Genomic DNA, 14,737 nt, shown 5'->3' on the forward strand with positions numbered 1-14,737 from the left:
AGAACTGCATGGACATACCCATTTCAATGATCCACCATAATACAATACCCCCCATCTATCCAAGGATAGGCACTGTACTTCTCACCCAGAAAACTTCTTTTCATTAACTAGTTTTTCATATAGCAAACAAACTAGCTTGAGAAACACTTCAACAAATACTACATTATACTCACTTCTGGTTTCACTTCAGCAGAAAGTGAATTACTGATAATTTTTCTGGTTGCTAACAAATGTCGCCGCTCTTCTTCCTGTCTGTGTCGAACATCCCGTAATTTTTCACTTAACTCACTCACATAAGACCCAAAATGAGCCCAAGTCTTCATGCCTTCTTCAAAGTACCTGTTAAAGAATATTTATTATTAATTGTTTCCTTCATATTATCAAACACTGGCTCACGAATAATCAGACAAAACCAGCAATGGAAAATGCAATCATGATACACAGGTACACAAGCATTCTACCCCCCCTTTGGTCCCTTTCTATACTCAGTAAGCAACACTACTATGTCAAGCTCATAAATATTTGTTTATGAACTACTTTGAGTCTTGTGAAAAATTATGATTAACACCACCTTTCAATAAAATGCACTACTGTACAATGGGTGACAAGAATATGTGCAAGGGACTGTAAATATTCCTTTCACGCTGCCATGTTGTATTGGGGAAATGGCAAACTCAAATCAAGAAATTCAACTTCAACAATAAAAACATTAACTGGAATTAAATTAATCATAGCCTTACTAAAATATGTAGAAGTAATATGGACCAGTAGCTCCAAAGGAAGAGTTCAATGGCACTACAAGTTGTTACAGACTTGCGCCATTTGAAGGAAGGAAGGAAGGAAGGAAAGATAGAGAGAGAGAACAGAAGGAGGTACTTTCTGAATAGGCAAAGAATAAGAATTACTGTGAAGAAATTACCTCTAACAGGAGGAGCAAGGAGGTCATGACCCCCCCCCCCTTTCCACAGTACAAGGGAGAGGCGAGTAGCATACCATACTATATGTAGCCATGGACAAGACACCCCTTCATTTTGACAATTAACTCACAAGACAACTCAATCAAGTGTTTGGCCAAGAAAACTCCTGTTTTAAGACATTCTAGATAAGATAATAATATGCCCTTAGCCTAATGATATAGCTAGTAGGATAAATTAAGTTTGGGACACCTTTGAGTGAAGGAAGACTTTGTTCTTTGTCTCAGGAACTTGGCCAAAGTTGGCATCAAACTTACTAGACACTTTGGATTGACACTAAGTCAGTAAATTTTTCATGCCCAGGGCATGGAGCAATAGGCTGTGTGGCATTACAGTGGACCCTCGGTTAATGCCTGCATCGGCTAATGCCAAAATCGGTTAATGCCTCGCTTTGGCATAAAAAAATTGGCTCGGCTGACACCTAAAAACTTGGTTAAGAGCTTTCGTCCTGAACATGTCCGCACGGCGCCCTGAGCGGGCCCAGCCACTCACTCCATGTACCAGCCAGTGTGCCAATGTTTACAAAGCCAGTGAGGACGATTCCACGCGTACATGCGATATATTTTGTATTATTCCATTGTTTTTAGTGCTTGTAACTGCTAAATAAGCCACCATGGGCCCCAAGAAAGCTTCTAGTACCAACCCTGTGGTAAAAAGAGCGAGGTGTACTATCGAATTAAAAAAAGGAGATAATAGAAAAGCACGAGAGTGGAGTGCGTATATCGGAGTTGGAAAAGTTACACAACAAACCCCATTCAACCAACACTACTATTTTGTGCAACAAAAAGGCAATCAAGGAAGCTGTTGTTTCAAAAGGTGCAAGTATGCTTACAAAACAGAGATCACAAATACTCAAAGATGTGGAGAGACTGTTGTTGGTGGGGATAAACGAGAAAATTATCAGGAGATAGTGTTTTTCAGTCAATAATATGTGAAAAGGCAAGGCAGTTGCATGAAAATCTCATTAAGAAAATGCCTCCAAATAGTGCTGCTGTTGATGAATTTAAGGCCAGCAAAAGCTGGTTTGAGAGATTTAAGAATCGTAATGAAATACAGTGTGATAGGGAATGGTGAGGCTGCCAGTTCTGACCAAAAAGCAGCTGAAAAATATGTGCAGGACTTTAAGGAGTACATAGACACTGAAAAATTAAAACCACAACAAGTGTTTGTGACAAAACAGGCCTGTTTTGGAAGAAAATGCCAAACAGGACCTACAATACACAGGAGGAAAAGGCACTCCCAAGACACAAGCCTATGAAAGACAGGCTAACTCTAATGTTTTGTTAGTAATGCTAGTGGGGATTGCAAAGTGAAGCCTTTACTCGTGTATCACTGAAACTCCCAGTGTGTTCAAGAAAAACAATATCGTCAAGACTAAATTGTGTGATGTGGAGAGCAAACAGTAAGGCATGGGTCACTAGAGACATTTTCCTGGACTGGTTTTATGATGTGTTTGGCCCCACTGTAAAATAGTACCTCCTGGAAAATAAACTGTCACTTAAGTGCCTCCTGATAATGGACAATGCCCCTGCTCAAATTCATGACTTGCAACAGCAAATTGCGGGGGAGTTGAGCTTCATCAAAGTGAACTTTTTGCCTCCTAATACCCCTCATCTCCTCCAGCCCATGGACCAGCAGGTCATTTCAAACTTCAAAAAACTGTACACCAAGGCAGTGTTTCAAAAGTGCTTTGAAGTGACCTCAGACATTCAATTGACCCTAAGAGAGTTCTGGAAAGATCACTTCAGTATCCTCAGTTGCATAAACCTTATAGGTAAGGCTTGGGAGGGAGTGACTTTCAGGACTTTGAACTCTGCTTGGAGAAAATTGTGGCCACAATGTGTACAAGAGGGGGATTTTGAAGGGTTTGGGGCTAACCCTCAGAAGCCTATACCAGTTGTGGAATCTATTGTGGCATTGGGGAAGTCCATGAGATTGGAGGTTAGTGGCGAGGATGTGGAAGTGTTGGTGGAGGACGACGATGAAGAGCTAACCACTACAGAGCTGCAAGAGCTTCAGGTGCAACAGCAACATACCAAAGCTCAGGGATTTCCTTCAGAGGAGGAGGAAGAGAGATGGAGGAAGTTGCCTTTGTCAAAGATTAAGGAAATGTGTAAAATGTTTACAAAGTTGCAAGCATTTATGGATGAATACTATCCTGACAGAGCTGTTGCAAGCCATATTGGCAACCTGTACAATGACACTCTTGTGGCCCATTTTAGGGAAATCTTAAAGGGACACAAGAAACAGAGCTCTCTGGACAGATATTTTGTGCAACAGGGGTCCAGTGACTCAAGCTAGTCCTAGTGGCATTAAAAAACAAAGAAGGGAGGTAACCCCAAAAAAGGATTTGTTACCTGAAGTCTTTATGGAAGGGGATTCCCCTTCCAAACAATAGAACACCTGCATCCTCTGCCCTCCTACCATCTCATCACTCATCAACAATTCCACAATCAAGGTAAGTGTCATTTCAGTAATGTTTTTGTGCATGTATCATTGTTTTCAGTGTAGGGAAATGTATATTTCATGTAAAAAAAATTATTTTGTTTAATACTTTTGGGTATCTGGAACAGATTAATTGGATTTCCATAATTTCTTATGGGAAAATTGATTTGGTTAAAGGCTAAATCGGTTAAAGCCTAGCTCTCTGGAAAGGATTAAAGGCGTTAGCTGAGGGTCCACTGTACTTGCAGAAGGTGTGAAGAACACTATAGCTCACGCTACAAGAGCAAGGTAGGTTACGAATTTCTTGTAGTACGGGGGACTGCGCAGTTCTTGAGTCGCAAGGAGTTTGTAATCAACCTGTAGTCGGCAGTAAGGTGCGGACTTTTGAGTCCAAACAAGTATGTAATTTGTCAGCAATCAGTGAATGAAATATGCTGACCTAACACCCCCTAGGGGTAATTTATAATCTTACAAATTATAAATCTTTACAGCCCATTGAGAGATGACTTCGACAGCTTCTCAAGACCTCGTCTGCAGGGGCGGCTGTGCAGGCGATGAGCTGTCTTTCTAAGTTAAGTACAAACTCTTTAAACTTAGCTGGTAATGCCATTTCTCAACACTGAGAACGAGTTTAGGAGAGAGCCTCTCGACCCTGAAAGGGTTAAAGGGAGAGCTGAGGCAGGTATATGCACTGGAATTTAAGTTAGGTGACTACTGAACAAGGTATCATCAGTAATTCACTCTACCTACTGAACATTAATAACCCTTTCAGGGTCCAGAGGCCAAATTTCAAAGTGTGCACCAGGGTCCAAGAATTTTCACAAAATAATTTTGTTATTTTTTCTTATGAAATGGTAGAGAATCTTTTTCTGAAGGTAATAAAACAAAAAGTATGAAATTTTATAGAAAATTGACAAAATTATGCTCTCGTGAATTTTGATGTGTCAGCGATATTTACGCATTGGCGATTTTGCCGACTTTGACTCCCATTTTAGGCCATTTACATTATTCCAGTCAACTAAATTCTTAGCTATTTCACTAGTATTACTTCTATTCTATTGACTGAGCACAAGAAATCGCCAAGTCAACTGTTTCAATTACAAAATAAAGTGACTGGAAATTGGTAATTTGGCCAATTTAATGCAAAGTTCAAAATATTCCAATTTTAAAAAAGGGTCCAGAATAAATAATGCAGGCATTCCTGGCACTAAACTAACATTTCCTCTGTTCATTATTTACTTTTCAGGCTTTACAAATGAATTCCATTTTGATTTTTAATTCACATAATGAATTTTTATTCAAATAAAAAAATAGAAGATTTACTGTTATGCAATATTGTAATAATTGTATAAATAATATCACCACATTTGTGAACATATATTAAACCCACCAGCAGGCGTGTATTAAATGTGTGAGGCCATTTGTTTACTCTTGAACATAAGCAAAAATTTAACATTTCCACTACTTTGAGCTCAGTTTCAAGTCATTTTCAGTGCTATAACCAATCAAAATCATCTCTATTTCTGTAATATATCTTCCATTCTATCAAATGAGACCAAGAAATCGCAAATACAACTATAAAAAACATACGAAAAAACACTGCGAAGTCGCTGTTTTAATCGAAAATTATGGTCTCATTTTTTTCTCATTATGCACTGTGTGCTACAGGATTTGTTTTATGTGGTGAACACATACCACATAGATGTATTCTCTCATATCTAGGCCCAAATTTACCACTCACAGCTTATCAGAGTGAGCTGAGTTCATGGCGTAGAACTACGGTTTGGACCCTCAACAAAAAGCCATAGATCTACGGCACGGACCCTGAAAGGGTTAACTGCAGATATGAACGAGTAACATTTATGAGTGAATCTTCGTGAGCGAGTGATGGTGAAGTCCAGTGATATTGAAACAAGTCTACGGGTATACTGTGTGCTGAACAGTCTATCACGTACAGCAACTTAGAACACTAGTGTATGCGACGAGCTGTCCACTGTATTCCAAGATGGTTTTTAACATGCCTAAATGATGAAAAGGAGCATAACGTTCTCAGGAATCCCTGTGAGATAGATGTGTCTTCAATCAAGCCACCAGATACCAGAGTCTAGAAGACATGGTAGTTTTAAGGCTCAAAGTTACACGAGCCAAGGTAGGTCCTCCTTTCTCATACATTTCAGACCTAGGGACACTGCAGTGAGCCAGTCAGGTGTGCAAGAAATATGAACTTTACCTTTCAGATATGGTGATAAGTGGACAATTTGCCCACACCAGGTAAATCACTTGATCTCACCAGGTGTTATACCTGATTGATAGTGGATCATATGATGTTGAGGTACACCCTATTACAGCCAGTGGTGGGCACAGTTCCACTAACTGATAATAGCGGTTTAGTATTTCCGCTAACTTCGGAAACCATTAGTGGACCAATGAGCTTCTGCTAAATAAAGTTCTGCTAACTTTGAGTCTGGTAAAAAAAAAATTCATATATTATTGGTAGTCAGAAAGCAATGCCTTTTCAACGGCATACGTGTTTGTTCCTGTCTGTTGAGGGCATTTCTCCAACAGTCAGTCAGACACACTATTGGCTGACTACGTGTAAAAGTGACTTGTCAATGCAGCAGCAGCAGCATCTGAGCAGCATTGTTATAGTCTTACAGTGTCAGCGATCACCGGGGTGCGTTGTCACTTACTGTTATGAACAGGGGAGACATTTCTGTTGTTGAGGAGTCTGCAGCAGCTGTGGTTGAAGCAGAGACAGCTCAGGCTGAGGGCCAGGAGTCATAGAACCCGTGGCCCCACCTGGATGACTATTTTGTCCTTAAGTCAAGGGATACGAAGAGCGCCAATATTTTGTACTTCCTGTGCATCATTTGCCAGCCCAAGGAGACCATCATCAAGGGACAGGCGGGAAGCCTCTACAACTTGAAGTTGCACGTTAAGAGAGGCCCAGCGCATATCATCAAGATGGAGAGAATCAAGGTCAGATCTTCCTGTGGAAAACATGAGCAATCTTCTTGTGGCAGTGCCACTAGCAGGAACAGCAGCCAGTTGTCACAGCCACCTGCAAAGAGTGCACGCAAGACCACCATTGGCAAAGCGTTTGCTGCTGCTGGTACTAGCATATGTCAGTCTGTGGTGGACACAAAGATTGTGGACCTATTCATCTGCAATATACTACCGTTGCATATAGTGGAATCCCCCACCTCTGTCAGCCTGATCAAGACACTGAACCCCAGAAAGACGTCGATGTCCCACTGCACCCTGGGCAGAAGGATTTTGGTCAGCCATAAACAGCTGGAGGAGTATCTTATAAAGTATTTTTGAGTTCTAAGTGCTTATTAACCCTTAACTGTCCACACGTAGATCTATGTTCATGTGCCGGGGGCTCCGAACGTAGATCAACGTTTTATTTTTCATTCCTTCAAAATTGGCGTGATAGGCCTGAGTCACCTAGACATGAGGGAATGGGTGTGCACACTCAGTGTGCGCACTGTGAAAAAAATCGGGGACGCTGGGATACCGCGTGTTAACACCAGTTAGTTTCAGCTCCATCTTGGGTCAACATCATGGCAAACCCCCGTGATTCACTGATGCCTCATCGTATTAACACTCTACTATTCTTGGAAAGTGATACAGAATGTGAGTTTAGTGGTTTTGACTCTGATATAGCCACTAAAGATCAAGGAATTAGTGAAACTTCTGATGATAACCCAGATGACCCTCAGGCCATAACCTCTGGGGTGGCCAGTGTAGATAGTGTGGACAGTGTGGCCATACCAGACCCTCAGCCCAGCACTTCTGAGGTGGCCAGTGTGGCCACAACAGGCCCTCAGCCTATGGCATTTGGGGTGGCCAGCATGGCCAAACCAGACCCTCAGCCCAGCATTTCTGAAGTGGCCAGTGTGGCTAATGCAACCAGTGTGGCCACAACAGACTCCCAACCCAGCATATCTGGGGTTACTAGTGTTACTTCCCAAAGGCAACCCCGCAAGAGGAAATTATCATTTTCCATGCGTTTTGACGATGACGATAGTGAAAGTGATATAATTGACAATGATGAAATTGATTTTATGCTGATAGACGATTTGTCGAGTGAAAGTGATCAACATTATTTCCCAGTGAAACGTACTTTTAGGCATCGTAACCCGCATTCAGGCAGTGTGCCATATGCAGTCGGCGGCAAAGGTTCGTATCGCGATCTGAAACCCCAGCCACTGATAGTGATAGTGATCATGAAGATGAATATGCTGGGATGGAGGAAGTGGGGGGTGGCACTGTGCCTGGACCCCATGGCGCGGTTGGTGAGCAGACAAAGGACCGCCCGGCACCCTCTCAACCATGTGTTGCCTCCACTCCTGTCCCCCCTCCTGCTCCCCCATGCCCAATGTCATAGGTCCACCCTGCACCATCTGACCGTGAATGGAACTGAACAGAAAGTACACCATTTGTGCCACATCCTTTCAATTTTGATGCCAGTGGAAGTGGCATCATGCCACACTGTCCCATCACAAATGAGTCTACAGAGTTAATTATTTTCAACTATACTTTGATGAGCTGATAATGAACCTAACTGTTACCCAGACCAACATGTACTACCAGTATACAATGGACCACACAGACGTTTCAGAGTCTTCACGGCTGCGCAGGTGGAAAGATACAACTGTGGCTGAAATGTATTTATTCCTTGGCACTGTCATACCTATGCCACACACATACAAGAACAATGTAGCACACTACTGGTCCACAGACCACTTCATCAGTCTTCCATGACCTCCTTCCCTGCAACAGATTCACTCTGTTGCTACGAATGTTGCACTTCTCAGACAGGAATACGCCAAACTGAAATGACCTCTTATACAAAATCCGGGAATTGTTTATGTATCTGAAGCAAAAATTCAGTGCCTACTTTTATCCATTCAAGAACATTGTTGTTGGTTCTGTTCAAGGGATGACTGTCATTCAAACAATATATACCAAGCAAACGTAATCACTTTAGTATAAAACTCTTTGTTATGTGTGACTGTGAGACTGGTCTTCTGTTGGATGTCATTATCTACACAGGGAAAAACACACTCGACGATACCAGGCGCATGTTGGGCATTTCCGGTGATGTTGTTTGCAAGATGATGGAACCATACCTTGGCAAGGGTCATACACTGTTCACAGACAACTGGTACACAAGCCCTATGCTTGCTGATTTCCTGCATGTGAACAATACTGATATATGTGGAACAGTGAGAAGAAATAGAAAACACATGCCAAGGTTCACTGGAGGAAGTCTAGTGGAAGCGTTTCATGCCAATGACATCATGGCACTGAATTGGCATGACAAACAGGACATGACATTGCTGTCAACCGTTTCTGTCAACAGAAACGAGATGGTATAAACAGACTGAGCAGGTTCAACAATGAACCTATTGTAAAGCCAGCTGCTGTCATCGACTATACAAACAATATGTGACTAGTCAACAAGTGTGACATGATGATAGGGTTTGTTGACTGTGTGCGTAGGAGTCGCAAGTGGTATATAAAAGTGTTTTTCCACCTTGTAGACATTGCAATGCTCAATGCCTTTAACATGTATGAAATAAAGACTGGGAAGCGACAACGATATGCGAAATTCACCCTCAATGTCATCAAGCAGATAGCGAAAAAGTATGGTACCACACCTATACCTGCCACTCCACAGCAACCTGTCACCCCACAACAGCAACCTGTCAGCTCACAACCAGAGGGGTACATGCCCAACCGAATAATCCCTAACTGTCACTGCCTAATACCACTACCATCTACTCCAAAGAAGTATTCCCAGAAAAAGTGTGTTGTGTGTGCTTACACTAAACAGAGACCTCAAGTGCGAAAAGACACACAATACATGTGTCAGCAATGTGGGGTGGCACTCTGTATGAATCCATGCTTCTTGGAGTACCGTACAGTGGTGGGCTTCTAGAAACATAAATGGGACTTGTAAATACCTTGTATATATATGTAAACAATAGTATGTGATTCAACCAGGTGTACAAATTCATTTATCAGTGTGAACATGTGTGTTTGTGACAGTATGATTACTAATTCAGTACCAAACATTTGTGTCTCAAGAATTGGCTATGAAATCAAAAGATCTGCAACAAAAATTATTATCATAACATGAAAACAACAAAAAATAGAAAAGAATTGGAAAAAAAGATAAATGTTTATTATTTCTGCAAGCGGCAGTGCTCCATGTTGCCAACTCCTCATTATTTAGCACCAACTTCGCAAGTAAAACTATCTGAGTACTGTACTTGAGTAACTTTTCTCGGTGTTTACTTTCCAAAAATTACTGATGATGTAACGAGTAACGTATCATTATCAGACTGTAGCGACATAAAGTAATAAAAGACCTCAGTACTTAAGTAAAAGTAGTAAGCAATTTCAGTAATTTTTAAAAAGTAAATACCAACGTTGTGTAGTTTTAAAAATAGGTTTGATAAATACACGAGTGGGTGTGAGTTGGACCTGACTAGCTTGTGCAACTAGGTCAGATGCTGTGCTCCTTCCTAAAGTGAATGTGACCTGACCTGACTAGGTTAGGGCATTGCCTTAAGCCAGTAGGAGAATTCGACCTGCCTCGCATGGGCCAGTAGGCCTAGTGCAGTGTTCCTTCTTTCTTATGTTCTTAAAAAAGTTACTTAAGTACAGTACTCAAATAGTTTTACTTCGTGACTTTACAACACTGGTACTTATACTCAAATATTAAAGATCAGTACTCTTTTCTATGGTGCTTCAGCACAGCGACAAGTGTGTCCTTGTTGGTCACTCATGTTACATCACAAAATTAAACAATCACTATTTTTGCACTAGCAGCACTTGATCATCACATGACCCTGACATTCTATATCTTATTAGGAAGCTCTCCAGGGCTGTTCTAAAAGTTTTAAAAGTAAAAGTAAAAGACCAAAAAACTAAATCAAATCTGAATTCATGTGAAAAAGTTAGCAGATAGTGTTTAGCAATAGCTTCCTCTAATTTTTTCAGCCATTTAGAGATTTAGCAGTAGCGGAGCTAATTTTTTAATTAGCAGATTAGTGGTTAGTGAAGCTAATTTTTCGGTTAGTTGTGCCCACCACTGATTACAGCTACAGGAGACAAGGACAGCTGTATGAAAGAAAGACTGCAGGAGGCAGCTGCTGTAGCTTTTAGACCATCAACCTTTAAGAAAAGTGATATATTTAGTTACTATACTAACATTCACCCAAAGTCTGCAAACTGGCCTTTGGGCTTCAAGTGCCCACAATCATGGAACTTCTCAAAGACTGCAGACTTTTAAAGAGTGAAAAGAAACATTGCTTAGAGAAATGGGAAATATCAAGATTGAATTGAATGCATCATTCAGAGCCCAGGAGAGACAAAAGAAACAAAAAAGCCACAAATGGAACTGAAGAAAATTCCAAAAATCTTCTCATACACAAAATCCAGGGCAAAAACCCTACCTAGTGTCTGGCCCTTGTTTAATGGAGATAGCACTTCATGAAGACAAAAAAGAAATGACTGAAATACAGTGGAACCTTGGCTTACGAATGCCCCACCACACAAGTTTTTCAGGATACGAGCAGTCGCTCGGTTGATTTTTTGTTTCTGGATACGAGCAAGAATTCAGGATGAGAGCTTCCTCCTCAAACAACTTTTTTTTTTAGATCTCCAGATCTTACAAAAATAAAAGTGAATATATAATTGTAGTTCACTGTCATGATGTATTATGTTGTTTTTACTGCTTCAGATTATAACTGCAACAAAAATACTAATAGTATTTCTTACCTTAAATTGTGGGTGCTGGTGTTTGTCGATGACTGTGAAGAGAGTGGAGAGTTATGCTGTGGCCCTACTGGGCTGAGATGGATGGTAGAGGCTCTGGTACCGAAGTCGATGGCTGTACTGGAGTGTGCATAAATTCTGTAATGGATTTCTGTTCTATTTTACCCTGCAGTACATTATACAACTGACAGTCAGGCATCAGCTGCTATAGACACTGTTTCAGGGTCCTCTTCAGTGAAAAAGTCTAACTTTAAATCATTCAGTCAAGTCAGTCAAGTCATTCAGTCACTCAAGTCATTCTGTCAAGTCAGTAAGTTAAGTCGGTAAGTCAGTCAGTCAAATCAGCCAGTCAGTCAAGTCAGTAAGTCAGTCAAAGTCATTCAGTCATTCAATAAGTCAGCAACACTGGTATGCCTACTGGGTGTCATGACTGCTTGACAGATACAAGATATGGTAATTAAAAGATCAACACACAATTCACACACACAGTTAGCTTGTAGGAGAGAAGCGGAACTGACCAAGTATTCACGAAGCTGGGATGGTGGTGTCGGAAGTGTTGCGGGATGACGGGAGGTCTTCCCCGCTGACTCGCAACAAGGCAGCAGCTTGAGGTAGGGAATGGCTGCCACCACTTGTCACAAGACATTTTATTCATTCTAGAGTATATATCAGGTTTCTATGTTATTTATATTGTTTATTGTGTCATATTCGATGAATTGTGGTAGATAAATAAGTCGAGTTGATATTAGCATCATGCTGAAGTATTTTTGTTCTGCCTCCCAGAGTACGAATTCCGCTGGAACGGATTCATGGCATTTTAATTAATTTAAATGAGTAAAATTGACTCAGCATCAACATAATTTCTGACATAATCCTAACCATGTTTGACTTAAAAAAAAAAAAAGTCATTAATAGCATGCCCATGCCCAAACTCAAGGAACTACATATTCATAAAAAATTGCAAGAAATCATTATCACTTGCCTTAAATATTCTATGGAAATGAAGTTTGGACACAGTAGTCATCTCACAGTCATAGAAAATCAAAGGATATAGCCCCTATAGGTTGGTAGACAGCAACTGCCCAGGGAGGTGCTACCATATGCCAGGTGAGTGTAAAATGGAAGCCTGCAGTTGCTTTACATGATGGAAGGATTATTAGTGTCTGTTTTCTTTCACATAAACATGCAAGATTTCAAGAACGTCTTGCTACTTCTACTTACACTTAGGTCACACTACACATGCATGTACATGTTTATGTATACACTCTCATCTGGGTTATCTTTGATTTTATCTTTACCTTGTTCTTATTACTTTTCCTTTCATATCCATGGTGAAGTGGAGTAAGAATCTTTCCTCCATAAGCCATGCGTGTTGTACAAGTCAACTAAAATACCAGGAGCAATGGGTTAGTAACCCCTCAAAATGGGATGTTTGAATGTGGGTGGTTGTAGTATGAATAACAAGAAAGAGATGACTGTGGATGTTATGAAAAGATGCTGGATGTCCTGGTTCTAAGTGAAACAAAGCTGAAGGGGGTAGGAGAGTTTCAGTGGGGAGAAATAAATGGCATTAGGTCAGGGGTTTCTAAGAGAGTTAGAGCTAACTAAGGAAGGAGTAGCAATAATGTTGAAGGATAAGTTATGACAGGAAAAAAAGTTATGCAAATGCATAAATTAAACCCTTTGACTGTCGCGGCAGTATATATACATCTTTCGAAGTACCATGTTTGATGTATATATACTTATAAAACTTTATAAAACTGGGTTGCTTAAATGTGCGTGGATGTAGTGCGGATGACAAGAAACAGATGATTGCTGATGTTATGAATGAAAAGAAGTTGGATGTCCTGGCCCTAAGCGAAACAAAGCTGAAGGGGGTAGGAGAGTTTCAGTGGGGGGAAATAAATGGGATTAAATCTGGAGTATCTGAGAGAGTTAGAGCAAAGGAAGGGGTAGCAGTAATGTTAAATGATCAGTTATGGAAGGAGAAAAGAGAATATGAATGTGTAAATTCAAGAATTATGTGGATTAAAGTAAAGGTTGGATGCGAGAAGTGGGTCATAATAAGCGTGTATGCACCTGGAGAAGAGAGGAATGCAGAGGAGAGAGAGAGATTTTGGGAGATGTTAAGTGAATGTATAGGAGCCTTTGAACCAAGTGAGAGAGTAATTGTGGTAGGGGACTTGAATGCTAAAGTAGGAGAAACTTTTAGAGAGGGTGTGGTAGGTAAGTTTGGGGTGCCAGGTGTAAATGATAATGGGAGCCCTTTGATTGAACTTTGTATAGAAAGGGGTTTAGTTATAGGTAATACATATTTTAAGAAAAAGAGGATAAATAAGTATACACGATATGATGTAGGGCGAAATGACAGTAGTTTGTTGGATTATGTATTGGTAGATAAAAGACTGTTGAGTAGACTTCAGGATGTACATGTTTATAGAGGGGCCACAGATATATCAGATCACTTTCTAGTTGTAGCTACACTGAGAGTAAAAGGTAGATGGGATACAAGGAGAATAGAAGCATCAGGGAAGAGAGAGGTGAAGGTTTATAAACTAAAAGAGGAGGCAGTTAGGGTAAGATATAAACAGCTATTGGAGGATAGATGGGCTAATGAGAGCATAGGCAATGGGGTCGAAGAGGTATGGGGTAGGTTTAAAAATGTAGTGTTAGAGTGTTCAGCAGAAGTTTGTGGTTACAGGAAAGTGGGTGCAGGAGGGAAGAGGAGCGATTGGTGGAATGATGATGTAAAGAGAGTAGTAAGGGAGAAAAAGTTAGCATATGAGAAGTTTTTACAAAGTAGAAGTGATGCAAGGAGGGAAGAGTATATGGAGAAAAAGAGAGAGGTTAAGAGAGTGGTGAAGCAATGTAAAAAGAGAGCAAATGAGAGAGTGGGTGAGATGTTATCAACAAATTTTGTTGAAAATAAGAAAAAGTTTTGGAGTGAGATTAACAAGTTAAGAAAGCCTAGAGAACAAATGGATTTGTCAGTTAAAAATAGGAGAGGAGAGTTATTAAATGGAGAGTTAGAGGTATTGGGAAGATGGAAGGAATATTTTGAGGAATTGTTAAATGTTGATGAAGATAGGGAAGCTGTGATTTCGTGTATAGGGCAAGGAGGAATAACATCTTGTAGGAGTGAGGAAGAGCCAGTTGTGAGTGTGGGGGAAGTTCGTGAGGCAGTAGGTAAAATGAAAGGGGGTAAGGCAGCCGGGATTGATGGGATAAAGATAGAAATGTTAAAAGCAGGTGGGGATATAGTTTTGGAGTGGTTGGTGCAATTGTTTAATAAATGTATGGAAGAGGGTAAGGTACCTAGGGATTGGCAGAGAGCATGCATAGTTCCTTTGTATAAAGGCAAAGGGGATAAAAGAGAGTGCAAAAATTATAGGGGGATAAGTCTGTTGAGTGTACCTGGTAAAGTGTATGGTAGAGTTATAATTGAAAGAATTAAGAGTAAGACGGAGAATAGGATAGCAGATGAACAAGGAGGCTTTAGGAAAGGTAGGGGGTGTGTGGACCAG

The 14,737-nt window shown here is 40.6% G+C and overlaps 1 protein-coding gene and 1 pseudogene across 1 annotated transcript in view; one reads left to right on the forward strand and one right to left on the reverse strand.

Annotated features, from left to right (window-relative positions):
* Asap (ArfGAP domain of ASAP) overlaps positions 1-14,737 on the reverse strand; it is a gene marked incomplete in the record, with an annotated part of 838,555 nt that overhangs the window by 212,615 nt on the left and 611,203 nt on the right. Inside the window, 1 exon segment of the mRNA XM_070084261.1 lies at positions 174-339. Within this exon segment, the coding sequence (XP_069940362.1) occupies positions 174-339 (166 nt within the window).
* LOC138852612 (uncharacterized) lies at positions 5,699-6,743 on the forward strand (annotated as a pseudogene).

Source organism: Cherax quadricarinatus, chromosome 12, assembly GCF_038502225.1.
Source record: "Cherax quadricarinatus isolate ZL_2023a chromosome 12, ASM3850222v1, whole genome shotgun sequence".
NCBI lineage: Eukaryota > Metazoa > Arthropoda > Malacostraca > Decapoda > Parastacidae > Cherax > Cherax quadricarinatus.